The sequence below is a fragment of the Heterobasidion irregulare genome (genome assembly GCF_000320585.1).
Source record: "Heterobasidion irregulare TC 32-1 unplaced genomic scaffold scaffold_07, whole genome shotgun sequence".
NCBI classification, from domain to species: domain Eukaryota; kingdom Fungi; phylum Basidiomycota; class Agaricomycetes; order Russulales; family Bondarzewiaceae; genus Heterobasidion; species Heterobasidion irregulare.
Genome location: NW_009258203.1, coordinates 1050087 through 1075769, shown reverse-complemented (window position 1 = coordinate 1075769; position 25683 = coordinate 1050087). Strand labels below are relative to the sequence as shown.

The 25683-nt window shown below is 56.6% G+C and overlaps 9 protein-coding genes across 9 annotated transcripts; 5 read left to right on the top strand and 4 right to left on the bottom strand.

The window, feature by feature from the left end:
* Positions 1–54: 54 nt before the first annotated feature.
* Positions 55–1278, bottom strand: HETIRDRAFT_322524 (uncharacterized protein; the record flags this gene model as incomplete). The annotated part of the gene is made up of 1 exon (XM_009550053.1): positions 55–1278. The coding sequence occupies one exon, from the start codon at positions 1276–1278 to the stop codon at positions 55–57; it is 1224 nt and encodes a 407-aa protein (XP_009548348.1).
* A 1446-nt stretch (positions 1279–2724) lies between these two features.
* On the top strand, positions 2725–5112 carry HETIRDRAFT_117137 (uncharacterized protein; the record flags this gene model as incomplete). The annotated part of the gene is made up of 12 exons (XM_009550052.1): positions 2725–2746; positions 2866–3206; positions 3262–3438; positions 3494–3574; positions 3639–3755; positions 3808–3933; positions 3990–4183; positions 4243–4345; positions 4445–4482; positions 4689–4820; positions 4935–5001; positions 5062–5112. The coding sequence occupies 12 exons, from the start codon at positions 2725–2727 to the stop codon at positions 5110–5112; spliced, it is 1449 nt and encodes a 482-aa protein (XP_009548347.1).
* Positions 5113–8409: 3297 nt separating this feature from the next.
* Positions 8410–9692, top strand: HETIRDRAFT_435125 (uncharacterized protein; the record flags this gene model as incomplete). Its single annotated transcript, XM_009550051.1, has 3 exons — positions 8410–8422; positions 8510–8767; positions 8858–9692. Coding segments are annotated over 3 exons (771 nt in total), but the record flags the coding sequence as incomplete, so codon positions are not given.
* A 303-nt stretch (positions 9693–9995) lies between these two features.
* HETIRDRAFT_171676 (uncharacterized protein) lies at positions 9996–12164 on the bottom strand (the record flags this gene model as incomplete). Its single annotated transcript, XM_009550050.1, has 2 exons — positions 9996–11531; positions 11589–12164. The coding sequence occupies 2 exons, from the start codon at positions 12162–12164 to the stop codon at positions 9996–9998; spliced, it is 2112 nt and encodes a 703-aa protein (XP_009548345.1).
* A 526-nt stretch (positions 12165–12690) lies between these two features.
* Positions 12691–15814, top strand: HETIRDRAFT_435122 (uncharacterized protein; the record flags this gene model as incomplete). The annotated part of the gene is made up of 10 exons (XM_009550049.1): positions 12691–12724; positions 12790–12888; positions 12949–13337; positions 13414–13695; positions 13803–14095; positions 14160–14325; positions 14381–14572; positions 14667–14843; positions 14920–15098; positions 15206–15814. 10 exons carry the CDS (start codon positions 12691–12693, stop codon positions 15648–15650), a joined length of 2256 nt encoding a protein of 751 aa, XP_009548344.1. The 3' UTR covers positions 15651–15814.
* Positions 15815–16314: 500 nt separating this feature from the next.
* On the top strand, positions 16315–18952 carry gh30.1 (glycoside hydrolase family 30 protein; the record flags this gene model as incomplete). Its single annotated transcript, XM_009549670.1, has 15 exons — positions 16315–16392; positions 16463–16616; positions 16679–16713; positions 16805–16853; positions 16926–17006; positions 17101–17243; positions 17300–17366; positions 17426–17499; positions 17567–17740; positions 17815–17973; positions 18050–18066; positions 18128–18294; positions 18364–18544; positions 18616–18685; positions 18800–18952. The coding sequence occupies 15 exons, from the start codon at positions 16315–16317 to the stop codon at positions 18950–18952; spliced, it is 1602 nt and encodes a 533-aa protein (XP_009547965.1).
* Positions 18953–19263: 311 nt separating this feature from the next.
* Positions 19264–20942, bottom strand: HETIRDRAFT_452881 (uncharacterized protein; the record flags this gene model as incomplete). The annotated part of the gene is made up of 4 exons (XM_009550048.1): positions 19264–19614; positions 19727–20032; positions 20088–20384; positions 20802–20942. 4 exons carry the CDS (start codon positions 20940–20942, stop codon positions 19264–19266), a joined length of 1095 nt encoding a protein of 364 aa, XP_009548343.1.
* Positions 20943–22164: 1222 nt separating this feature from the next.
* HETIRDRAFT_49035 (cysteine protease) lies at positions 22165–24350 on the bottom strand (the record flags this gene model as incomplete). The annotated part of the gene is made up of 11 exons (XM_009549641.1): positions 22165–22439; positions 22502–22847; positions 22908–23063; positions 23126–23240; positions 23298–23424; positions 23491–23672; positions 23714–23800; positions 23849–23874; positions 23930–24034; positions 24095–24130; positions 24192–24350. 11 exons carry the CDS (start codon positions 24348–24350, stop codon positions 22165–22167), a joined length of 1614 nt encoding a protein of 537 aa, XP_009547936.1.
* Positions 24351–24490: 140 nt separating this feature from the next.
* Positions 24491–25535, top strand: HETIRDRAFT_477404 (uncharacterized protein; the record flags this gene model as incomplete). Its single annotated transcript, XM_009550047.1, has 5 exons — positions 24491–24610; positions 24668–24823; positions 24888–25022; positions 25077–25228; positions 25432–25535. The coding sequence occupies exons 1-5, from the start codon at positions 24600–24602 to the stop codon at positions 25533–25535; spliced, it is 558 nt and encodes a 185-aa protein (XP_009548342.1). The 5' UTR covers positions 24491–24599.
* Positions 25536–25683: the final 148 nt, after the last annotated feature.

Here is a 25683-nt window from a genome sequence, read left to right as displayed (position 1 = left end):
GGGCATCAAACTCGGGTCGTCCTTGACCTCTCTCCTTCGCTGGTGAGGGAGAGGTCAGGAAAAACGCTCCGCGTGTCCCAAGATTACTTCTCTGGCTTCATCTTCTCCTAACTCTCCGAGCACTGCTCCGATTCGAGCAGAATGACTGACGCTTCCGTCTCCCCGTCGTCCGTTAGGTAACATAGCGCGTTGCCCATGGTTCGTTTGGGGTCGTCCGGATGAGGTAGAGTGAGGGTGTTCCATCGAAGGACCAGGTTGTGGTACCCGCTGGTCGTTGCGAGGGACATTCTCTGTCTCCATTCCTCGATATATTCCCGCTTGGTTTCCCATAGCGGGTGCGTCGTCTTCTCCCTCCAAATCAACCGCGCGGTTTCCTCTCCCTGTCGTACCCAGGCGTCTTTTCGAGTTTCCTCGAACTGGGCGAACGCCTCTGCGTGGTGACCAACAGTTAGCGCTAGAGTGCCCTGGCTTTCCGCAGTTGGAACAGGAGGTGGTTCGCTTGCCGTCAAATTTTCTCTTTTGACTTTCGGCGTTACGCTTTCTGGTAGCGTCAATGTCCATGTCAACCACCTGGTTGTTCATTCTGCGAGGGGCGTTTGTGGAATTGTAGCGGGGAGAGATTTGGTTATGAAAACGATTCAGATAATCGCTTCGAAAGGAGGTGGAGTTGGCGAGGATGGCTTTTTGAGCTGTTCTGGCTCGAAGTCGTCCATCTATTTCGCAGGCTGTATTGATCCAGTCCTGAATCGTATCCTTTGGCTGAACTTCCTTGTCGTATATTTTGTCCATGACGCGCGGGTCTAACCCGCGTTGGAAGTAAGGGACTTGCTCTTTATCGGAGATGTCGGCATCGGCGGCGATGAGAATGAATTGGTTGGAGTATTCATCAACCGTCATTCGTCCTTGGGAGAAGGCCATAAGTGCGCTTCGCGCTTTGTCGGTCTTGCCCGTCTCCCTGAACTGTAATTTGAACTTGGCTAAAAAGTCCTTCCAGGTGCCTAGATCGGTAGGTGGATCTGCTCCTACTGATTTGAGGAGGAAGTTCTCCGCCCAAGCTCCCGCCGTGCCGTATCTCATACATGAGAGCACAAGGGATATTTTGTCTTGATCGGTCTTGTACCGATCGGATTCTGCTGCGAAAAGAAGGAGGCATTGGAGCATGAATTTCTGGGATTCAATGCGGTCGCCTGTGTAATTGTCTGGGAGTTTGACTTTTCCTCTTCCGGGTTGTACTGTCGCGGAAGGGGTGTTTGTAGAAGTCGAAGCTTGTCCCGACATTTCGGCGAGTGGTTCGTTTCGGGTGTTGATCGGTGTTTGGTCTGGTGAGTCGGAGTCTGATTCCGAGGTTGTTTCCTCTTGCTCCGAGTCTTCGGGGATTACCGGCGCCGGTTCCCTGTATTGTGGGGCTAGTTCCCACTGAGCTTCTGTTTCGTTCCAAATATCCTCTTCTTCTGTTCCGTCTTCAAGGGTGAAGTAATAACGCCCGTTTCGGTATGAGCAGTTATCGTAATTCGGAGGGGCAGTTCTGTTATTGTCTTCGTAGACCCAGAAATCCCCTTCGCGCCGGATAGGGCGATTGTTGTGACGGAGTTGGTTATTGATACGTCTAGTGCCGGGTGGATATTCCTGGCCTAGGTCTTGCTCCAGAGTGTATGCGGTAACGCTTTCTCGATGGGGGTCTATGTCCCCACTGAGCAAGGTTATGAGAGAGAGTGTGGCAGCAAGCTAGTGCGAGCAAGGTAGGGGCAGAAGAGTCTATTCTAGTGTTACGACTGCTCGTCGGTAACCCCAAGAGTAGGAGGTTCTTCCCTAGGTCACTCGTGGAGGATGTGTGGAACGGTGGCCTCGACTGTACGTGTAGCACAGGAGCCAGGAGTGTATTGCGATATAGCAATGAAGGGTACTGTAGGAAGACAGTACTGAACGAAGATTCCTGTATGTGGAGATACAGGAGAACGAAGTAGACAGTGTGAAGACTGCCTAAGAACGAAGAGAATAGACTGAAGATCGTCAGCCTATTCTATGGGCCTTTTATACTACTTTGGGAAGTAAGGCGTGAGAATACCGAATATGTATCTGTAGGTATTCTCTAAGTCGTCTCTCTCAACAACGACTACTCTTGTGCTTCTCCGTTGGTCTCCTTCCGGCCAGGAGAGACTAGGAGGTTCATGCCCTGCGTGTGAGTAATTTATAAGGCGGCGTTCCATGCCCGCTAATACAATAGGCCCGTGATACTCGACCAACGATAAGGTGATCCGTTGGGAGTGGATGACCAAGGTTAATATCTGTACCTTGGTGTACGCCTCAACCTGTGAGGCCGCGTGATATTTGTGATGATCGTATCGGTATAGACCGCCGTGTAGGCCCGATAGAACGTGATCATAACACTCGGCATAGAGCTACCCGGAAGGCCGAGGATCCTCAGGCTGAGCCATGGGTGTCAAATGACCGGGGATGATTTGTACGCCCACTGTGCAAGTCAATACAGCTAGCGTCCTCTGTACATTGTATTCAACAATAAAGCTGATATTCTAACACTCAAGGCAGAATATCAGTAAGTCTTCCGTCGTTTCTTTGAGTCTGTTGCAGCTGAATGCCGTCTCTGAGCGCATTCTCTTCTCCAAAGCCTTGATTGGATAGTATCCTTAATCCCCCGATGAAGGCCAATCCTTGTGCTGCATTAATTAAGAAACAAGAGAAAGATCGTGGCAGGCAGGGCTCACAATGGCCACGTGGGCCCAAGCAGGTAGATGCCAAAATCAATGATAATGATCAGCTATACTCGTGCTTGCTCTTGCGAGTGATCTCTCATCAAGTCATCTCGCGCGCCTCACAGATCAGTGCTAACAATGGACTCATCTTTAGAATCTACAGGATCCAGGAATGGCACTCCTTCGACGATAAGCAGACTCAGTCCACACCGCAGTGATCTGTTTGGTGCCCCTTTGAGTGGGCCATTGCTTGCAGATGTCTCGCATTTAAGCTCGACTCATCAAGGGAGCATATTAACCTCCAGTCATAATAGGCAGTCCAATTATTCATTCACGCCTTCACCGATCTCTCAATCCCCATCACTCCAAGGCGACATCCCAGGTCTTTCAACAGCTAGTAGTCGCAAAGAGGCCATGAAGATCTGGAGCGATCAAGTTGCCATGAAATCAGCTTTGTCTACTCAACAACATGAAGATCTGCGATCTATTATCGAGGTGGGTGCCTTTGCAAAAGATTGAGCACTCGTAATCTTATAGACTTCCTTATTAGCTCGGCAGTAACTTAGAATCTGGAGACGTCCAAATTCGCATATGGCAGCTTGCGTGTCAGTATGAGACACGCAATTTACTTGAGGAGCTGCAAAAAGAGATCACTAGCATTGGAAACATTGTCCGGGAGCTCAAGGAGGAGTCACACACAAAATTTGAACTCACCTCGGAACAAAAGGTGTGGATTATCCATTCCTGCTTCCGTTTTGTCAGCGTTCTGACATGGCATACAGACCACATTGAACAATGTTTGCAAAGATATGGCCTTTAGCCCGAAACGAGTAGCTTGGCGGCAGCTGCACATTGAGCTCCAGGTTTGCCATATCAAAGTCCTTCTGGCATGTTCGTAGTTACTAAAATGCATTACCCTTTTAGCAGTTTGCAGAGACTCATGAGCTCTTTGCCGGCATCAAAGGCAATGACCTGCGAGAAAAGGTCTTGCTCAATGACTGTAAAGAAAAGGCACGGAACACACGCACACAACTGCGCCTTGGGGTGAGTTTTTTGCTATAGCAAAAGAGTCAGGAACTAAGTGTATTATTACTAGATTATCGACTCGATCCTCGAACACCTTGATCTCGAGCGAACGACATACCGTATTGCAGAGAAGTTCCGGAGGGGGGGGCCAGGCAGCCAACTGCCTGTTGACTATCAGATACATGTAGCATTGCTGGTAAGTGCATCATAGATTGGGAAATGGTAGTTATGAATTAAACAGTGGCAAATTAGCGCCGGTGGTCCTACGAGAATGACAAGGAACTTGCTGAAGCGGCAGCACGCACACATGGAGAACCAATGACCAAGAAGCGAAAGGGGACAGGTAAGGTAGCAAAGGGTGAGGACTACTGGTCAAAGGTGGATATGTGGTTTGTAGCGAGGGTGCAGGAGTGGGGGAGTAACCTTAACAATCCCGGATGGCATAAGTAGGGGCCCCCATGATCCACTTGTTTGATAGAGGCTAATATTTTATTGAATTGAACAGATATATTACCGAGACAGTCAAACTTGACCTGACGATATTTAGAGAGGGCCCAGGGATACTGATGCAGCGCCTGCCGGAATCAATGCACCCATCGCGAGAGGAAGTGAGTGCTGTAGCAGGCCCTAGCAGGGGTTTTGTCCCAGACATCGTGGCTCCTATGCCTCGTGCTCCTTCATCCAATCTTTTGAATACAATTATATAGCATGTGGTAGCGCAGCTCCTTCTCCTTCTAAATGCATTGTGAGTCTGCAAAGTGAAATGCGCACTCTTACTGCCGTGACGTGACTGTGACTGTGCATGCAAGTGACCAACATTGACGAATTTTCTTCTGCTGCCTCTCATGCTGGCCGATGCTGTTGCTCGTCAGATTTCTACACCATACACATGCATCATGAGCTTAGGTCGGCTTGCTTGGCAACACATAACTTGACAACACACTAGGCTAGGCTGATCATTGGAGCTGGTTCTACGAAGCTGCTGCTGACTGCTATCAGGCTGAGCATGCCGCTGACTGAGCTTGGGCTTTCACCTGTACACTCGGATCTGTGGAACTTTGGCTACCCCTCTCATCATGCTCTGTGTGCTTCTGTGAAGCTTGCCTAGAATCTCATACAGGGTCTTCTGTTCTGGACTGCCATGCTGGATGCCGGATGGTGCTACTATAGTAGATGTAAACTAATTCTCTTTTACAGATCTCAGTTCTTACCTCGATGGATGCTATGGGAATTCACTCAAGGTTTATGTACTCGGAGGTCTGCGGTACGTGTCAATTATGATACCATCCTATGGGCTAACTCGTGGCTGTTGATTTTGCCCTAGATAGATGGTGATGCAGCGTCTAATAGAAGGACGGCATGTAAGGCTTGGTGATCTGGTAAGTAATGTTTCTTTAGACTGGTATGTGCCCTGCACCTTGTAATGTGTTACTTCTGCTTCTAAGCAGGGGGCTGCGAGGACGACATGTATATACAATGTACTGTTGAATAAAATATTTATTTGTTTATTTGGTTTGGTCGCTGGGATATCTTGTGGATTGATAAGGCCAAATAAGGTATTATTGAGTTTGATGGCCCTGATGGGTTTATCGAATGCTGAGTTTGCGAGGCTGAGAAATTGCTGGTCAAACTCAGCACAATGCTGAGGTGGCGCCGTAAGGAATAATCTCAGAATCGATATTTTGTTGTGATCTCAGAAGTAATCGCATGTCACACGGTCGCTCACAATCTCAGGATGATCCTGAGTAATCTGCTGGCGGTGTACTGATGGGTCCATGTGTACCTTTGGGCTGCAGCATGGCGTCAAGCCATGAGACAACACACGGTAACCATGGAACTTTGCCGAGCACTATAAGACTTCGGTGTCTGTTGTCTGAGTAGCGCTGGCTCTGCCGCTGCACTTCGCTCTTCGAAAATCTCTCATAAAAGGTTGTCGCTGTTCTTTGAGCTAGTTATATCAACTCGTTCACTGTCTCCTTCGACGCGGGGCTCTGGAACAGAAAGATAGTGTGGAACATGAAAACATACTTAAGCATGCGGCGTCCAGATTCTTTGTGCGGGCGACAGTGCACGAACTCACTGCCAGCATTGCTGCAAGTCGTGGACTAGCCCAGAGTTATTTACACCAATGACCTTGGCCATCACGTTAATAAAGTGTCTGATACTGATTTTGAACTACCTTCAAACTGATTGTGGGAGCTTGACTATGAATGGGTCGATGAGCAAGTCAAAGACCGCATGGATTTCCCCACCATCAAGATCTTGCACTGTATTCGTTGTGGCTGAAGCGAAGGATCGAACCTAGTTTTGAATCTCCAAAATCATCGACGGAGGATGAAGTACTAAAAAGAAGTGCATGAATTGTACCAGGTGAAAATCCTCAAAGCCAGTACAAAGGAGCTTTCTAGACGACAAGACCGGCAAGCTGCAGGAGAAAAACTGTTTGTGGTCCGAGTCGCTGAGTTAAATGATCAGCGAATATCAAGAATTTGAAAACAGAAAATTGCTCTTCTATCCACACACGTTAGGCCGTCGAGGAAATTTTGTCTTTTGAGCTGGCATTAATCCTTCAGCGACGATGATGGTCCAGGCACGGAGTCTCAATGGAAGTGATGTTCACACCGACATCTGCGTTCTCGTGCCGTGCATTGATGCGCTAGTGGGGCCATGGAGATACACTGCTGAAGGAGGACATCTCGAAACCGTGTAGCCTGATAATATTTATAAGGAAAAGATGGCGTGTAAAAATCCGTGTTGGCCTGAGTGTGCAGACGATCACACCTAGAAATTATATATCGACCCTGCGCTCTCCTGCGAATCAGCTCGTAATGCAAACTCAAAAAATCCTGAGCTTCTGAAGAAACAGTTGGCTTATAAGAGCGCCTATAACTATCAGAACTGACCATGAGCAACGGACAAAGCCGTTCTCGCTGTACCTGGTACAATTACCAGGTGGCATACATGTAGAACTATCCCTAACGCCACCTCGCAGCGTCTGCATATCATTGTCGGACAGTTGCATCAAATGGCCAGATGAGGCATACCACATAACGTTGATAGCTGGCAAGCACCACTAGAAGGCTGTTTCGTGTACTATTTCAACGCGGAGAGCCAGGCCCCCCAAATGACGATGGCCTCGTGACGAAGCCGAATTCTTCTTCAGGGAAGCGAGAGCAGCCGTCTTCTTGTATTAGGGATGGTACACTTTTAGAGCAAGTTCGACGGGAAACTCGTCGCAAGCCAGGATGCTGAGAGTGTGCTGAGGGACGCTGAGGGTGTTGAAGGATGTTGACCAACACTGAGTTAGGCAATCGGGATTCCCACGGGGGTGGATGCGTCTCGATTCTCGACTCTGGTCGACTGTGAGGTCATCAACTCTTTTGAAATCTTCTGGCACGTTGCAAGGAGATCATGATCTATGAAGACATTTGTCACTGTCTTTTCTTGGGACGGACATCATTACAGTCCAGTCGGGAGGTTCGAGTTTGCGAGCTTCCTGCCGGTCCCCATTAGAGAGCTGATCGCAACTAATCCCCGTGCCTAACATTCCGTTCTAGCTGTCGTACACGTTCAAGACGACAAATGTTGAAGTCACACTGTCCATGCTAGACTGACGGCGAATGCCATAAGTTTAGCTTTCAAAGATGCCGTGATAGGTTTCCTTGCACCTTTGATCAGCCTTCAGCTCTCCGCGTGCTCTCCCTCCACAAACTTATTTTCATCGTGGAAGATACGACTGTGGTGAGTATGTTTTTGGAGGCCGTTCTCTGCTGTTTCAATAACCGGCATCGTAGTCACAGGACTTGGGGGGCGTGGTAGATATGGAGGGTGTCTCATTCCTCATCAGTGATGTGCAGCGACCAGTCCCCGCTTCGCAATCGGCACATGCAGCAGACGAGCTCACGCCAGAGCGGAACGACCAGAGGCCATTTCCTATCCTCGATCTGCCCGACACCGCCATCTCTGAAGTTTTCGCCTACCTTCCGACATTGAGCCGTCTGGCGCTTGCGTCCACCTGTCGTGCACTCCGCCAATGGAGCCCAAGCTGTTACAAGACCATTGCCATCTACTCACAGAGCCTCCGCGGACTATCCAACGCTCTCGAGAAGCTATGCTCCACGCTTGATGATGCATCCGTCTACTCAGCCTCTGTCAGAAGCTTTTTTCTGCGCGCCAGCTGGGCCTACGCGGAATCGCACCGGCCGTATTATGGACAATTCATGAAGAGAATCGACACCCGTCTCGGACGAATTCTGGGCCTCACCTTCAACCTGAGAAGCCTCGCCCTCGATTTCTCACCAACGGCGGCGTTCAATCCCCTCCCTTCCACGCTGAGGCAGATCCTCGCCATGCAGAGTGTGTATTACCTAGCCCTGTATGGCATCCGACTTCCATCGTATTCCGTAGCGAGAAATCTGCCTCTGCCCAGTTCCCTCACTTACCGCCCCGCCTTCCAGCGTATCACTTTGGAGGCGTCGTGTGGGAACTGGCTCTGCTATCTTGTCGACGATGCCCGCGCTATAGATTGGCTGTCGCTTCACATAATTCACAATAGGGAACTAGCCTACGTCATGGCTTTCCATCGCATTGCGTCTGGCGCCGTGAACCTGCGGGTCCTCCTCCTGACTGACTATTCCCGACAACTTGACCTCGAGCGTTTTGCAGAGTACCTGCGACTGGGCTTCGTACGTCATTGATTCATCCTCCTCCATCCCACAGGCCACGAGAGCGAACCCTGCTTGACACCCCTTTCATCTTGGTTTTTTTCGCAGCAATCGCACACGCTCGACAACCTGCGCGCAGTCTCCATCGCAACGATCGCGTCACCCGGCGCGACGCAAGGGCTCATCCAGAGCCTCTTCTACTCGAACGTCACACACCTCCGGCTCGTCGTCTACATGGGCGGGACGTGGATCCCCGAGTTCGGGCCACACGTGATCGCGGCGATCGCGTCGCACGTCCCGCGCCTGCAGGAGCTCGTCCTCGACCAGCTCGGGATGACCAAAGTCTGCGCGCTGCCGGGCAACCTGGTCCGCCGTCCTCTCTCTCGCCATCCCGCGCGTGGAAAGCGTTTGCCTGATGTTGATGTTCGTTTTCCGTGCCCGTGCGCGTCTGTCTAGAACGAGTGGGCGGCGGCGTTCCGCCGCATGGCGTACCTCCGCAGGCTCATCTTCCACAGCCTCTTCGTGCTCGACGTGAACGGGCCCTTTGTCGAGCCCGAGGGCGACTACGTGGACGACGCGTACATGGAAGAGGATCCAAACGACGACCTCGGCGCTGCGAACGCGTCCGCCATCTCCGACGGCGAGTACGACTACGACGAGTACGCGCACGACGACGACGACGACGACGACGACGCAGAGTCCACTCCCTCGACCGACTCCGACTCCGACATGCCCTCCGACGGCGCGAGCGCCCGCGCCTACTCGCCCGACAGCGCGCTGAGGTTCAACCTCATCATGCTCGCCGCGTGGGCCGAGACGTTCCTGGACGAGCACCTGCGCCTCTGCGCGCCGTTCGAGGAGCTCTGGTTCATCGGCGTGCGCGCGGACGGCCCCGCGGCGCAGCCGCGGGAGATGGCGGTCGGGTACCGTCAGATCGCGTACGAGGACGTGGATAGGCGGGGCGTCAGGAGCACGCGGTTCATGATCACCCCGGCGGGGGGCGGCTGGACGTGCTGGTGGAACGATAGGGGGAGGGAGGATCTCCAGGCGGCGTTTCACCGCTGACGCGTCCATGCGGCGGTGACACAACGGTTAGTTGACCGGCATGTGCAGCCCCGCTTCCGCTAAGACAGCTATCTCCGTTCTCGTTGCATTCGTTCTCATGCTCGCGCTCTGCTCTTCCCATTTCTGCGCTTTGCTTTTCGTTCGCTTTTGGATACGCTCTTGTACGGCATTCGGAACTTAGAACTCGAGGATACGCGGTGACCAATAATACACGCTGAGTTACTCTACGGCACCGGGCTTTGATTCTGCCTCCGAGGGCGACGGGACGCATGCTCCGTCTCGGCGTCGGGTGCACGTATCATACTCAGGTGTATCACAACCCGTTGGTACCGCAGCTTTGCCAGATACGTATTACGCATGGACACGCTCTGGCACGACATTCGGAACTTGGATCTCAAAAATACGTAGAAACCAATAATACACGATGAGTTACTCTACAGATACGATAATGCGCTCTATGGGCCGCTCATAGCGTCTAACAACAACAATCAAAAAAAGAATAAGGAAAAGACAGCGACGGCCGCGGAAGCTACGCCTCGACCTCCGACCACGCATCCCGCTCGCTCGTGTTGTCCACGTCGCTCTCGACCAGGACCGCGTCCTCAGGCTCTTCCGCGCTCAGCTCTCGCCGGGGAGGGAACGTGAACTGGGCGTGCGAGAGCGAGGACAGGTATTCTTCGGGCGCGTCCGAGGGCGCGGGGGGAGGCGACGCGCGGGCGCTGGGCGCTGGCGCGGGGGGCTCTGTGGTATCTGGCTGTGATTCTATCTCGGCTTCTGACGGCGAGGGCGAGGGCGAGGGCGAGGGCGAGAGCGGCGACGGGGGGCGGGATACTGAGGAGGCGGCGGTGGCGTGCCCGACGTCGGCGTCGGGGGTGAGTGGAGCGGAATCCGTTGACGTTGCTTGGACGGTTTCGAGAGAGGGCGCGAGCGCTGGGAGCTCTTCGTCCTGGGGCGCGGCCTCGGCTCCGGACGTGGTTGCTGAAGGCGGATCGACGGCGACGGCGACGGGGGCAGGGACAAGGACAAGGACGTCGGGCGGGACTGCAGATTCGGGGGTCGCCGGTGGGGATTCGGGTGTGGGCGCGCGCGCGGGCGTGGGAGCGGCGGCGACGAAGGGCTCGCCTGAGGCGTGCGGCAGGTTAGGTGGGGGGGCGTGCTGGACCGCGAGCGCCGCATCGGCAGAGACGGCTTCGGGGACCTCCAGATCGACGCGCGCGCGCTCGCCAGCGGCCGCGGCCACAGCGCGCTCCCCGACATCCACAGGCACCTGCGCGCTCCCCGCCCTCTCCGCCCTCTCCGCCCTCCTCTCCCCAACGATCCTATCAACCTCGTCCAGCGCGCGCTCGATGTCCCGCACGACGCCCCGCCGCCGCGCGCGCACCGCGGCGTCGCCGTCGCTCTCGACCGCGTCGAGCTGCGCGAGGAGCGCGCTCAGCGCGTGCTCGTAGGCGCGCACGGGCGCGTTCGTGGGCGTGTAGGCGAGCGGGTAGTCGTGTGATGCGCTGGTGGGGGCGGGAGTGGCGGGAGAGGTGGTGGGAGGGGCAGGAGGGGCGTCGAAGTCGAGGGTGCTGGGGAAGGTGAAGGCGTGTTGGAGGGCGCGGAAGGAGGACTCGATGGCGGTGACGGCGTCGAGGCCGGAGGTCGGAGTCGGTGCACGCGAGGCGGGGCTAGAGACGAGCGCGGGCGCGCCCTTCGTAGCGCGCGCGTCAGGGGGAAGCTTCACCTGCGAGCACAACGGCGACGTGAGGAGCCCGATCGGGTATAGCGAGCTCGGCCGGGCTTCACATACCTTCGACGACGAAGGCTCGCCGGCCGCGCGCGCGGAGCGTGGATCCTCGCCAAAGAGGCTGGCGATGAGGCTCCTGACCGTCTCCTCCATCTCTTCGTCTGCGGACCCGTGCCCGAGGCGCTCCTCGAGGCGCGATCTGAGCGACGGGTCTGGGTCTGGGCCCGGGGAGGTGTCGCGCGCCTTGCCTTTGCCTTTCGCGTCTTGTTTGGGCTGGGGGGTTGGGAGGGGATCAGAGGCGGTGGGCGGTTGAGTGGTTTCGGTGGGTGGGCGACGGTCCTGGTGGACGAGGGAGTGAGCGGACAGGTCAAAGTAGAGAAGAGGCGTGGGGCGTACTGCGGTGGGGGCTCGCTGCCTCTGATCGGCGGCGCGGAGGATGCGGAGGATGTCGTCTAGCCCAACCAAAGGCGGCTCCTCCAAGTCAGGGCGCACCGCCTCGCGCGCCCGTGGAGCAGCGAACGGATACCTCGCACGGCGCGGCGGTTCGACCCACGGTAGGTCTTCGCTGCCAAGGCCCCCACTCACGGTCGCGTCCCAGAGGAGCCGACGCCCGATGAGCTCGGCCCTCCGCCTTTCCGCGTCGGCGGCCTGCTGGCGCGCTGCGCGCTCGGCCTGGATCTGGAGGGCGCGCGCGATGAGGAGCTCGTCGTGGAGGGCGCGCTGCCTCTGCCTCTGCTCGCGCAGCGTGGCTTCTTCGCGGGCGTGGGAGAGGCTGGCGGCGTACTGGGCCTCTGCGGCGCGCATCTCTGCTTGTGCGCGGACGTAGCGCTCGCGCGAGCTCAGGACGGCAGCGTGGTCCTGGCGGCAGGTGCGCGGGGCCGGCGGGCCGTACGCGTGGAACGGATTGGAGAATGGAGGTGGGGACGGGGCGGGGTAGAGGAGATGGGGAGCGGACGGGGCGTAGAAGAGCATGGTGTCTGAGGAGATGTGGTTGGTTGTGGAGCCGGTTGGGGCGGTGATGTACGATGTGTCGGTGAAGAAGAAAGGTGAGTGAGGGGACGGCAGGGACGGAGAGAGGATTTATAGGGGCTGAGTCGAGCATGGCTGGGACGCGCGTCGCTGAGTGGGATCCGAGGAGAGGAGACGCGTCGCGTCTGTGAGGAACTCGACCACACGCGAATGCTCGCGAACACCGGCGAACGTGCTGCGAACACCCTCGTCGTCACGTGCACCCCCCCACCCTCAGGCTCAGCTCACTCACTCACTCACTTGCTGCCGGTCAGAATATGACTCGTCGAGGGATTGAAATTTGTGTGTCAGTGAGATATTATGCATGAATATGACATATCTGCGGTCGCCGGTCGACCCACTGATCGTCACGTGAGACGAGCACAGCATCCGAGTCTGCACGTATCGGCGCGAAGGCTCACTGCAACCCGTCCTCCGTTCCGTTCGCCATCCCCCTCGCCACCGCAATCCACACATTGCCGTCCCCACCATGAATGTTTTTGCCAGGGCCGCCCCCAAAAAAGGTGCGCTCGCCCATCATCTCGTCCGCAATCGTCCACCATCCGCTCACCCGTCCGCCATCCCACAGGCGAGAACTTCGAGCTCAGGGCTGACCTCAACAGCGAGTACCGCGACAAGCGCAAGGACGCCATCAAGCGGGTCATCGCCAACATGACCGTCGGAAAAGGTACGCCCCGCCCTCTCCTCCATCCCAAACGCTCCACCCAATCCCGCCCGCCCCACACAGATGTTAGCGGCCTCTTCCCCGACGTCCTCAAGAACATGCAGACAGACGACATCGAGCAGAAGAAGCTCGTATACCTCTACCTCATCAACTACGCAAAGACCCAGCCCGAGCTCGTCATCCTCGCCGTCAACACCTTCGTCAAGGACTCCGACGACCCCAACCCGCTCGTCCGCGCCCTCGCCATCCGCACCATGGGCTGCATCCGCGTCGAAAAGATCATCGACTACCTCTGCGACCCGCTGCAGAAGTGCCTGCGCGACGAGAACCCGTACGTGCGCAAGACCGCTGCGCTGTGCGTCGCCAAGCTGTATGATCTCAAGCCAGAGCTAGTCCTGGAAAACGGCTTCTTGGACCAGCTGCACGACATGGTCTCCGACAGCAACCCCATGGTGCGCCTCGCTCCACACACTTTCTCCCACTCCCACGTCCTGCCGTCCCGCGTTAAGGACGTGCATCCTCACATAGGTCGTCGCCAACACCGTCACCGCCCTCTCCGACATCCACATCGCAGCCTCATCGCAGCCCTCCACGTCCTCCTCCGACCCCGCCCTGTTCACCATCACCCCGACCATCCTCAACAAGCTGCTCATCGCGCTGAACGAGTGCTCCGAATGGGGCCGCGTCGCCATCCTCTCCGCGCTCGCGCGCTACGAGGCCAAGGACGAAAAGGAGAGCGAACACATATGCGAGCGCGTCGTGCCGCAGTTCCAGCACGTGAACGGCAGCGTCGTCCTCGGGGCCGTCAGGGTGCGTCGCGCGCGCCCGCGTTCTTTCTCTCTCCTCCCCCCCCCTCCTCCTCCCCCGCTCCCCAGCAGCCATCCCTCACACCGCGACGTGCGCACCCCCGATGCTAGGTGATCATGATCCACATGCGCGGCGTACGGCGCGAGGAGCTCACGAAGCAGCTGGTGCGCAAGATGGCGCCGCCACTAGTCACGCTGCTCTCCTCGCCGCCCGAGGTGCAATGGGTCGCGCTGCGCAACATCAACCTGCTGCTCCAGAAGCGGTCCGACATCCTGTCGAACGAGATGCGCGTCTTCTTCTGCAAGTACAACGACCCGCTCTACGTCAAGGTCGAAAAGCTGGACATCATGGTCCGCCTCGCGAACGACCACAACGTCGACGCCTTGCTCAGCGAGCTGAAGGAGTACGTCGTCCCCCCGTCGTCCCGCCCTCGTGGCCGTCCGGCCCTGCTCACGCGACGACGACAGGTATGCGTCCGAAGTCGATGTCGACTTCGTGCGGCGGAGCATCAAGGCCATCGGCCAAGCCGCCATCAAAATCGACGCGGCTGCCGAGCGGTGCGTCAACGTCCTCCTGGACCTCATCGCCACACGGGTGAGCTACGTCGTGCAAGAAGCCGTGGTGGTCATGAAGGTCTGCTCGGTCCCGGCTCTCCTCTCCCGCTTTCTCATAGCGCTCTCTCGGCTAGGATATCTTCCGGAGATACCCATCCACGTACGAGGGCGTCATCCCCACGCTCTGTGCCAATCTCGAAGAGCTGGACGAGCCCGAGGCCAAAGCATCCTTGATTTGGATCATCGGCGAGTACGCCAACAAGATCGATAACGCAGACGAGCTGCTCGGCATCTTCGTCGATACCTTCACAGAAGAGTCCTATCCGGTGCGCACACCACCCTGACTCCTATCCCCGGAACCACGAACGCGATAACGGGCGCGGCTGACCGCATCATGCGACCTCGCCGCTTACGTTGTAGGTGCAACTGCAGACGCTCACGGCGGTGGTGAAGCTGTTCCTGTACAAGCCGGACACGTCGCAAGCGATCGTCCAGCGCGTGCTCAACACCGCGACGAAAGACTGCGACTCTCCCGACGTGCGGGATCGGGCTTACATCTACTGGCGCCTGCTGTCGTCAGACCCGGGCGCGGCAAAGGTGCGCTGCTCCCGTGCCGGGCCTTGCTCTATCCCTTTCCTGTTTGCTTGTTATTGACGCAGCGCGCATTTGGCAGTCTGTCGTGCTGGCGCACCGGCCGCCAATATCGCTCCCGCGCACGACCGTGGCGCCGGCGCTGCTGAACGAGCTCCTCGGGGAGATCTCGAACCTCGCGAGCGTCTACCACAAGCCCGCGGAGACGTTCATCGGGCAGGGGCGCGTCGGCGCGGACTCGATGCAACGCAAAGGCACAGAGTACGTATCCGCCTCCTCCGATCGGCGATCGGCCCGCCTTCCTGCCACGAACCCCAAACTCTGTGCTGACGACGTGCCTGTCCGTGTTTTTTCCACGTCCTTCGCAGCCCCGCCGACGAGCGCCTCGCGACGCAAAAGGCGCTGCAGACGGTCGCGCTCGGGCAGCAGGCGGAGAACCTGCTCGACTTTGACGACGAGCCGGCGGCGCACGGCCCGCCGACGGGGCTCGCGGCGACGCAGGTGTTCCAGCAGACGCCGGCGGCGGCGAGCCTGCTCGCGGGGACGTCGAGCAACCCGCTCGACGACCTCGTCTCGATATTCGGGAGCGCGGGCATCGGGGGCGCGCCGCCGCCGCCGCCGCCCCAGGCGTCCCAAGCGCAGGGGCAGGCGAACGGCGCGCATATGAACGCGTTTGGGGGCCTCGGGATGATGGGGCTGGCGGAGCTCGGGTCGCCGCCGCCGATCTCGCCGACGGCGGCGCCGTCGCAGAACAGCGTCGTGTCGCCGGTGTCGACGCAGAATCCGCAGGAGGACTTGTTGGGCCTGTTTTAGGCCCCCACGACCTACGGGGGGGAGACTCGGTGGTGGTGGCGAAGCGGCTTGTGGGGCGGGGCGTTGTTGTTGTGTATCGTGTTTGGATTCTTTTTTTTTTTCGTTCGCTCATCGATGTCTCTTTTTGCGTGGAATTGCAGCTGATTTTACCTGGCGGGGGCTGCAGCTGGTGCTGGGCTAGGCGAGTTTCGAAGCGACAGCGCTGCGGTGACGTCAGCGGCGGGTCACGTGTGAAGCCCGAGGTGAGCGCGTTCCGTGGCCCCGTGGCTGCGAGAGCGCGAATCCGCCATGCACGATGAGCACGGGCCCACCTCCATTGCATATCGCCCAGAGACGGTTTGCATTTCATCCATCTCCGTGTGCAGGGTGACCGGTGACTGGCAGGGGAACGCTCGCGCCGCCTGTGATGCAGAAGCGAGGACGAAGTGCACCGGTCGGACCTGTGACGGACTGATCTGGAAGGCGACGGTGTGCCCTGCGAAGCTCGCCCCAGAAGAGGCCAGTCACCGATCCGTCCGAGTCTCCCGTTCTGTTGCCTGCCCTGCTGTCATCCGCCTCTCCCTCGGCCCCGTCGCGCGCGCGTCCCACAATAAATAGCCCGCGCACCATCCCGTCCCCGTCCCCGTCTCGCTCCCTCCTCCATCCGCCCCATCTCGACCTATCAATGCGCGTGCTTCTCTGCCTCGCAGCCTGCGTCGCATTGGGCAGGCCTGTGGCTGCCCAGTATTCCATTTGGGACATCGTGCGTGCTCGCTTGCCCTCTGTCGTCATCGGGGGCGCTTCTCATCCAGGCCGTCATCTCTCGAGTGCAGTGGCAGACCACCTGGGACAGATCAAAGCTCTACACCTCGCTCAAGCCGTCGTCCCCCATCAACTTTGGCTCCCCAGGCGCCATCGGCCCCGCAGACATCGACGTCGACGACACACAGACATACCAGTCGGTTTGGGGCTTCGGCGGCTCACTGAGTGAGCACAGAAGCAGCAGCCCCCTCGACGTTCGCGTCCCTGAGCTGACCCGCGTCCCGCAGCCGACTCTTCCGCGCTGATCCTGAACAACCTCAAAGTATGCGCCTCCCGCTCTCGCTCCTGATCCCCTGAGCTAGACGCCCCTTGCTGACTCGCCCGCCCGGCCCCCGCGCCGCCGCACCCCGCAGAACACCAACTCGAGCAGCTACGCTGCCCTGCTCAGGACGCTCTTCGACCGTGGGTGCTCGCTTCTGCTCGTGTCCGCCCCCCTCTTGGCGTGGTACTCACGCGCGCTGCCAACCCCGCCAGCGACGGACGGCGCACAGGCCGCTGGCCTCACCTTCGTGCGAATCCCCCTCGGCGCTTCTGACTTCTCTGCAAGTGGCGAGTGTTCTTTACATGCTTGTCCCTCTGCTTCCCTTCCGCGCCCTTCTGATCCTCATGCGGATCGCTTCTCGTGTGCCTCGATACCGAATATGAATAGACTACAGCTACGACGACACCAGCGGGGACACCGCCTTGTCCAACTTCAACATCAGCAAGGCTCCGTCGTATGTCTGGTCCGTGCTCAGTGACATCAAGGCCATCAATCCGTACCTGCGAATCATCATCACGCCGTGGTCTCCCGTCAGTCGCTGTCGTTTCTCCATGTGCCCACGTCGTGCTGAAGGGCCGTGTCTTAGCCGGGATGGATGAAGAGCTCGGGAACAATGAACGGAGGCTCGTTCACGTCGAGCATGATCAACCCCTGTCAGCGATACTCACCCTTTGGGGATGGCGTGTGCTGACGAACACGTTTTGACTCTCAGACGCGAATTACCTCTTGAAGTGTGTCCAGGGGTTCAAGAACAAGGGCTTTACTGTATACGGCATCTCTATCCAGGTTCGTTTCCCATAGCATACAGTCACCGCACTGCGTTGGCTGTCTGACGGATATTCGGCTGCGACAGAACGAGCCAGAAAACAGCAACGACAGCTATCCCACATGCCTGACCTCGGCGAGCCAAGAGGCGCAGATCGGCACCGCCCTGCGCAGCCTGTTGAACAAGAGCGGGTTCTCGTCGGTCAAGATCATAGCCTACGACCACAACTGGGACGACGCGGGCGGGTATCCGATACAAGTCGTGCGTTCCTATGCGTTTTTATTTTCTTTTATTACTCGGACGGGAGCGGTGGACGTCTGACGATGATGAGGCAGATGCAACAAGCGCCGAATGCGTTCGCGGGGGCTGCGTTCCACTGCTACGCGGGGACGGTCGACCAGCAGGATACGTTCCATGCCGCGTATCCGCAGAAGGAGATATACTTTACCGAGTGCGCGAGTGAGTTTGGCTCTGACTGGTGGAGCAACATCAAGGTGCGCGTGCATACGCCCACTCGGCATCATTCCGTCGATATAGCATGACTGATCGCGGACACCGCTCGTGTGTCAGTGGTTCATGGACAACTTGTAAGTCGCACCTCACCTCCCTTGCTCGGTCTCCCGTCGTGAATGTCTTGAAACCCGACAGGTGGATCGGCGCTATCGAGCACAACTCGCACTCCGGCCTGATGTGGAACATAGCGCTGGACGGAAGCGGAAACCCAAAGCTCCCCGGGACGAACTCCTGCGGCGGTCCGGGCTGCCGTGCCATCGCCACGGTCAACAGCGACGGCACCTACAGCCTCAACGAGGAATGTGCGCCCGCAATATATCCTTATCCCCCGCCTGCCTTTCCTCATGACAGAATTTGATTTGCGTGTGCAGACTACAGCATGGCCCAGGCGTCGCGCGCGATCCTTCCGCGCGACATCAACGGGCCGTGGGGGAAGCGGATCGGCGTCGCTGTTGGCGGCGACTTGAATTGGGCGCTGCGCGTCGGCGCGTACGTGACCGGAAGGGCCTCGTCGTCGGACTGGTTGCGGTATAGCCTCGTCGTGATGAACTGGTGCGGAGCACGCCCGCTTTCAAATACGATTGATTGACGGCGTTCTGACCTCCCCGCTCTCGCGCCGCCAGGGATGACAGCGCGAGCACGACGTGGAACCCTCAGCCCGTGCAGGCGACGATCGAGTTCCGGGGCACCCAGGTGAGCTCATCTCACCGCGCAGCCTCGGACGTCCGCCCCCCCTCCCCCCCTTCCCTTCCACCCAGAGCTGACTGTCGGCCTGCCGCGGTTTTTTTTTTTTTTTTGTTGGTGCAGGCCACCTACACGTTTCCTGTCGGCGTGACCACGCTCTGGTGGTACGCGCCGGCGACGTCGTTCGCGGGGAACGCCACCGGGGCGCAGGTGTCCGATTTTGACGGGATGATCTACGCGGACGGCGCGCAGCAGCCCATGGTTGCGTTCACATGACCGCGCGGCGCGCCACGCCGGCTCAGGCTCAGGCTCAGTTCTCGTTCTCGTTCTCGTTCTCGTTCTCGTTTCCTATCGTTTTCTACCGTCCTCGCGTCCGTGCGTCCGTGCGTCCGTACACGCCCCGCTCGACTCTGTGCTCTGCCTATATTCGCCGATATTATGTTGTATATTGCTTCTGTGCCCGGCGCCCGTTCTGTGTAATCACTGTTCCCGCGATGACCCCTCTTACGACGCGCGCGTTTGTGTGTGTTTTTTTTTTAATATTGTTATGGATCTGGACGTTTTAATTTGAGCTGACGGTGGAATTTTCACGCGCGGGTGGGCGTGCGGCGTGCGGCGTGCGCTAGCCCGTGTCGGTGTATTGAGGTGAGATTAAAATCTTGTGAAGTCGGCACGACGGGTGCATGGACGTTGTAGATACAGGAGACGTGCGCGTATGGAGATAACTGGCCAACTGCTTGCCGCGACATCGCCTGCGACCCCACTCGGTTAGCCTGACGGTCGGCCATGTCGGGCACCCGAACGGTGCGTGTGTTCTGAACGCGACACGACGCTGCCTGCGCTGCGCTATCGATGTGTTTCCCGGCTGAGGTAGCCATCGATCGCTTGCTGTAGCGTCTTCCATTGTACACAGCTTGCCGGACGGTCTTGCGCTGCTCCTGGTATGAACCGACGACGGCCACTCAGTTCTGTTTTCGTTTCTCGCGATCCATCCCGCGAGAGGCTCAGAGGCCTGGTGAGTCAGTGGGAGCCTCGGCCTGGCAGGAGCACCCCTTTCTTGAGAGGGCGCGTGTGTGTCCCTGCTGTCCTGCCGTTCTGGTCGCCCTCTCTTCCGACGAGGGTCGCTCGCAAAACCTCCGGCGACTCAAAGCAGGCAGCGTCGCCCCGGGCCGCCGCATAACTGCATCTGGCCCGGCGCTCGCGTCCCTGCTGGAGAACTGAACTGGGGGAGAGCGTCAGGCTCCGACGCCTATCTCCCGAACGCCGGTGAGCCTGGGTGAGGCGACGGAACTCGAGCAGACGGATTCGTCCCTTGCTCTGCGGCTGTCTTTTTGCTTGGTTTTGGTTCGTCGCAGGCTAGGCGAGATGCGATGCGGCACGACATCGCCATCGGCCTCCTGCATGTTCGGACTCTCGCGTCGTCCTGCAGAGACGCCTCGGAGGCTCTCCCACCTTGCAGGCGCATGACCTCACCAACGACGGCGTCAACTGCCACCGTCGGTCCAGACCGTGCTTGTGCTTGTCTCTTCCTGATCTCTCCGTGCGTCTGTCTAAATGCGTGGCAAGCACGAACGACGGCGCATACACGTAGGAGCAGCCAGTCTGCGACCTCGGGCACCGAACCCGTGAGAGACGTCGCGTCCCCGCCGCTCGTTCGCGTCCACACAGAAACCTTACAGCTTCGCGTGGGTAGCGAGCCTGCAGCGCGCTATGACCCGATGACCTCGTTGATGTCAAGTTCACAGGCCCCGGCCGGCTGGTAGTCGACCGGGGACTTCCAGTACCCAGAGAGCCTACTTTTATTCAGGGCTCCGTCCGACAAAAGGGATGAATATAAAAGCTACGCCGATGTTCTTCCTTCGTTAAACGGTCTCGCCATGGTGTATGAGTACAGCGGTGGGCTGGTCGTGCCGTCTGGAGGCAGGCGTTAGCGGGTGCAGAGACGGAATGCGCGGTAGAGATACGTGCATGATGACTTCTCGTTCGGTTTTCGTCGCGATCGCGATTTCTCGTCATTTGGGATCGCAGAAAGGTTTTGACCCCGTTGGACCACCTCCACAATCCGTTGACTGCGACCACGTCGGTCAGCCGTCTCGGTTTGTGCCATCGGGAAGGGATCACACACGTCATTGCCCGCGTCCTTGTCGCCATTCGAGCCTCCCGAATGCCCGCTTCCAGTACCGCCGTAATCGCCTGCACTGCCGGCGCCGTCGCCGCTTGAGCTATCGATGGGTAGCGCGAACGTCGGAGAGAAGAGCACGGGCATTGTTAAGGAAATGACAACGGCACATAACCACAGACGCATAGTGATTGCTAGACAGGGGCCTCTGGAGTCAGGATCCTCGGTCGCAGAGACGGCGGACGTTTCCTGTATTTAAGCCTTTTCAAAAGATGCCCGCAGGGCGTTCTTCTCTCGCACAGCCCAGGGTTGGCCTTGAATCCCAGGCGGTCCCGACTGCGAGCCTGGCATGTCGGTCGCCTTGCATAGACATATAGGCCTTGTGTGAGCGAGCCGAACCCTGTGACCCGGAACCGCAAATCAAGCGTCAGACACGGATGGGAAGCTCCCCATCACAGACGACCGATCAGCGATTCGTAAGGTTTGACTCTGCGGAGGCACTTGTGCGCGGGCGTGTGCTTGAATCTTGTTTTCCCCAATACAGTCGTAGACTTATTTATGATCAGCAGCAATCAGCAGACAGTGGATGAGACAAGCCACATCTACTGCCGTTCCCTGACGAAGGACCCGTGTGCTGTTCATTTTGCATACGCCGGATCCGTCAGCAGAACCAAGGGGCGAGAGTGGAGGCTTTATGACGAGGCGTGCGCATGGGAAAAGCACGGTGAATTGTAGGCGGTTGGAGGTCTAGTAGCCATCCAACCGCGATCAAATGGTAATGCCACGTTGTCAGGTGCTGATGAACCTGGACAATGTTTCAATCGAATAAGAGCGATGCGTGCAATACTATGCAAAGCACCGGTCTCGCTCTCGGATAGGAAGGTCCTTATTGAACTAAGCACGAGGTATCTCAATAAACGATACTCTTGAGACGACGGCATGGGAGGATCAGTCACTCTGAAGAAAAGTTGTCGTCAGCATACATGGACATCTCGGCCTAGTTGAGCAAAAGCAAGTTTTCCAGGAAGACTCACAGTTCTTGAGCCATGTCGTACCGCTCACGCAGGCTTACACTGTCCTGTCAATTTTCAGGTTTCTGCATCGTGTACCTCACCAAACCTCCATTTGGCTGCCAACCATACCTGTCGCCATATAGGACAGAAAACAAGTACACCCACAGAAGGACGGGACACATTCGGTAAGACGGTTCAATCGTTGAATATATTTGGCCTAGACTCCTTGTGCGCGGATACATCTCTGAGCTGTCATGCGTTGATATCTGCGATAATGTACAACAACTGGATGCGCATGCATGTACATATTCCAACATTAGCGACCGAAGGCAAAATCCACGCACCCAGCGCTTCGCTCAATCGATCGACTTGCTCTTGTACAACAATACATATGCGCTCGCGTCCTCGCCTCCGCCGCAAAGTGTCTGGATCTTCTCTGAAGGGAACACGGTCACCTTCTCGTCATCAAACTTGTACCAGTCTTCGTCATCTTCTTCCAAGCCTGCGGGAGCGATGGACGAAGAGTCAAGAGCAGGAGCGGATTGCGGCCCCACGGGGTGGAAGACAGATCGCTTGACGAAACCGATGTAATGTCCACCGTCAGCGTCAGGGCCCTTGTGCGTAATAATCGCTACCAAAAAACACCGTTACCGTCAAGTTATGTTGCATCTGAACTTTCCCAACAACACTCACCAACAAGGTCATACAGCCCTGTTTGACTAGCTCCGATATCTTGCTTCACGTCAGCATCGACGAGTTCAGCCAGTTCAGCCTTCTCCTTTGCTCTGTACACTTCCTCGGGCTGTAGCTCCCCTGCTTCTTCAAGTGCCACTGGGGGAGCTTCAGCCATGTCAACATCACCCTCTCTATCGGTTGGAACCACCGCCTTCGCCGCTTTTGTGCGTTTGCGCACTTTGCGTCGCTCGGCTCTATTTTTCTCAATCAACTTCAGTTTACTGCTGACGGGCGACAGCTTGGCACGCAATCCATCTGTCGTCAGGTCCAGCGCATCGAACTCGATGGGAAACTTGACTTGGCGCTGAAGGGCGTTGCTTTATCTCTAGCCTAAAATCATGTAATGAAGGAATATTTCGCGCACCATGATTTTGGCCTTCTTGTTGATATCACGCCGCCATGCAAATCGGACCATATGCACTGTGAGATATGTAGGCAGCCGTTCGAGTCGCATACGTTGCGAGTAAATTGCAGGTCGTCCCAATGAAGGTGAGATTTTCTCGATCTTCTCGTCCAAAGCCTGTTGGAAAACAAAAGTTTGATATGCATTGAAATACGAAAGGGCTAGTATAGTGCACGTACAGCCAAGATGCCAGGTTGCATGAAATTTGTCTTGATGGAAATATTGCAATCAACCTTGAGGACCTTCTGGGTCGAAACATCGACGGGCTCTTCGGGAGCTTCGTCACATTTGAGTCTGAGTGTCGGAGCTTAGCTTTATGATTGCTTGACGCGCTTTTGATGAGATACGTACTCGCGACGCATGACCGCAGTCATATACTGGCCGACAAAAGTCACATGGGAGGCAGAGCCAGACGGGCCTGGCAGACCTGGAAGAACTTGGAGGTTGTTCGTGATCTGAGACCAGCACTCCTCCGCGTCTGCGTTTGCGCGAATTAAAAATATCAAGGAGGTGTTTCACGTCAAATACAATGTATGGAACATACCCTGCTGTGCGTATCCTCCACCAAAAAGGGTGGCTGACTCGGACCTGCTCATCTCTGCGAACTGGGGGACGGCCCGACGAAGATCCTGAAGGAACGCCTGTGGGTTTATGCCTTCTGTTGTCTTTGACATCGAGTCATAAAGGTCGCGTAGAGAGCGTGCGAGTGGCAAGGTCGGTTGCGAGCTTGAAGATTGATAAGTATTAGGCTGAGTGGGGTACAGGACGGGACGAACGAGGCAAGGACAGTCTGTAGCTCAGGAATGGCGCGCATTGCTTGGACTGTGGCATTCATGTAACAAGTGTTGCCAAGGCTAAATAACGATCAGTATGCATATTGAAAGAAGAAGAGGGCACCTGACTTTTTAAGACCGACAGGGTATGCCAACTGTTAGATATAGAGTTGGGTGAAGCGTTGGGCAGTAAAAGAAAGCTGGTCGTACCGCTCTCGCGAGCTCTGTGTCATCAAGATCCTCAAGGAAGATCACTGGGTTGGATGGGGCCTTCGGAAGTTCTCCTGCAGCACCGATCACCATGAAGGTCTGGCCCTACAAAGCGGGGTTAATTGTCTGAGGAAGAGAACACGTCGAAAAGGTATTTGATCATACTTCTTTAGGGGCAATCTTTGCCCAATTCGCATCATCCTGAGTTTCCAATGAGATGTCCGTCCAGATATGCATTCGAGGTTTGAGTGAATTAGATTACCTTTAGAATACCGCCCTTGACCATGACTTTCATGCGATCAATAGGAACACCCGTCTTCTGGTAAATATCCTCCTTGAACGCTATTGGGGGTCGATCGGTGTCGACGGTGATGTTATGAGTTTTCCCTGCATGCTTGATGTGGACAGTGACGGGAGCCATGTCTGAGATGATGTAGACAGAGAGAAAGGTGCAGCTGGACCTGGTCGAAATAAGAAAGACGCGTAAGCGTGACGCGTCGTGAGCGTGAGTCAGCAGACTGAGGTCGGGGTCGAACACGGTCGAACAGACCTGTGACGTCACAGCCGAGAGACTCCGGAACACGTATCTCAACCCAGCAACACGCACGTCAAACACCAACAACGTTCATCACCTTCGAGATACTGCCCGCAAGCACCCCGTCTTTCCAGCATGACGATATAGTATGTCCCACAATTCTCTCGAGAGACTGGCACGCTGAATGCTTTGATTCGGTGCAGCTACTCGCTCACCTTCATACTGCTCGCAGCAGAAATGGTCACGTTCTGCGTCTTCGTTGCGCCTCTCCCCTACCAGATCCGCAGACGGCTCTTCCGCTTTCTTTCAGAGAGCCCCATCGTCGCCAAAATTGCATACGCGCTCAAGATATCTTTCATGTGTGTGGGGAACTTCTATATACCAACCCGCGTGGCTCACTCGTGACACGCGTTTTCCTCGCAGATTTATCACCATATTGTTTGTAGATGCGGTCCAACGCATGTTCAGGGTGACGGCCGAAGTCGAGCTTGCGAAAGCAGGAGGCCAGGGCGCGCAAGATGTTCGCACCGAGACTAACTTCGCTGCGAGGAAATTCTAGTGAGTCTCTTACTCTCCTATTTGCTTTCAACAGGCTTATTCATTTCCGTTTAGCGCGCAGCGCAATACCTATCTCACCGGATTTTGTCTTTTCCTCTCCCTTGTCCTCACCCGCACGTTCTACATTCTTCAAGAACTCATCCACTCACAAGAGGAGTATGCCAAGCTGAAGAAGGCTGTGCGTCTTTACATCAGTTTACCTCGAAGTTCGGTAGCCTGAATCTCATGAATCCATCACAGACCTCGGAGCAGTCAAAGGGGGCCCTGCAAGACCAGACGAAGCAGGTTGAGGACCTCAAGAAGCAGCTGGCCGAAGCCCAGAAGAGCGAGCGCGATTTCGGTGTGTCTCCATTGAAACACAGCCTTGTCTCTTTAGCGGCCGTTGTCTGACTCGAACTCATTTGAATAGCAACGTTGAAGAAGCAGGCTTCGCAGCAGGCGGCCGAGTACGATCGCTTGGCGGAGCAGTACAACAAAGAGACCGGGAAGGTATCGAACAAGCGTGTCGATTGAATACATTGCTCTGTCCGTCTAGCTAATGTCCCGAATTATGAATGAAGATGGGAAATTTGTGTTTGTTCATCAAGTGGTGTATCTCATTGTTCTCTAGTCACTACATTAGTCTTTGCATACATTTGCCTAGCAAGTCGCACTAACCACG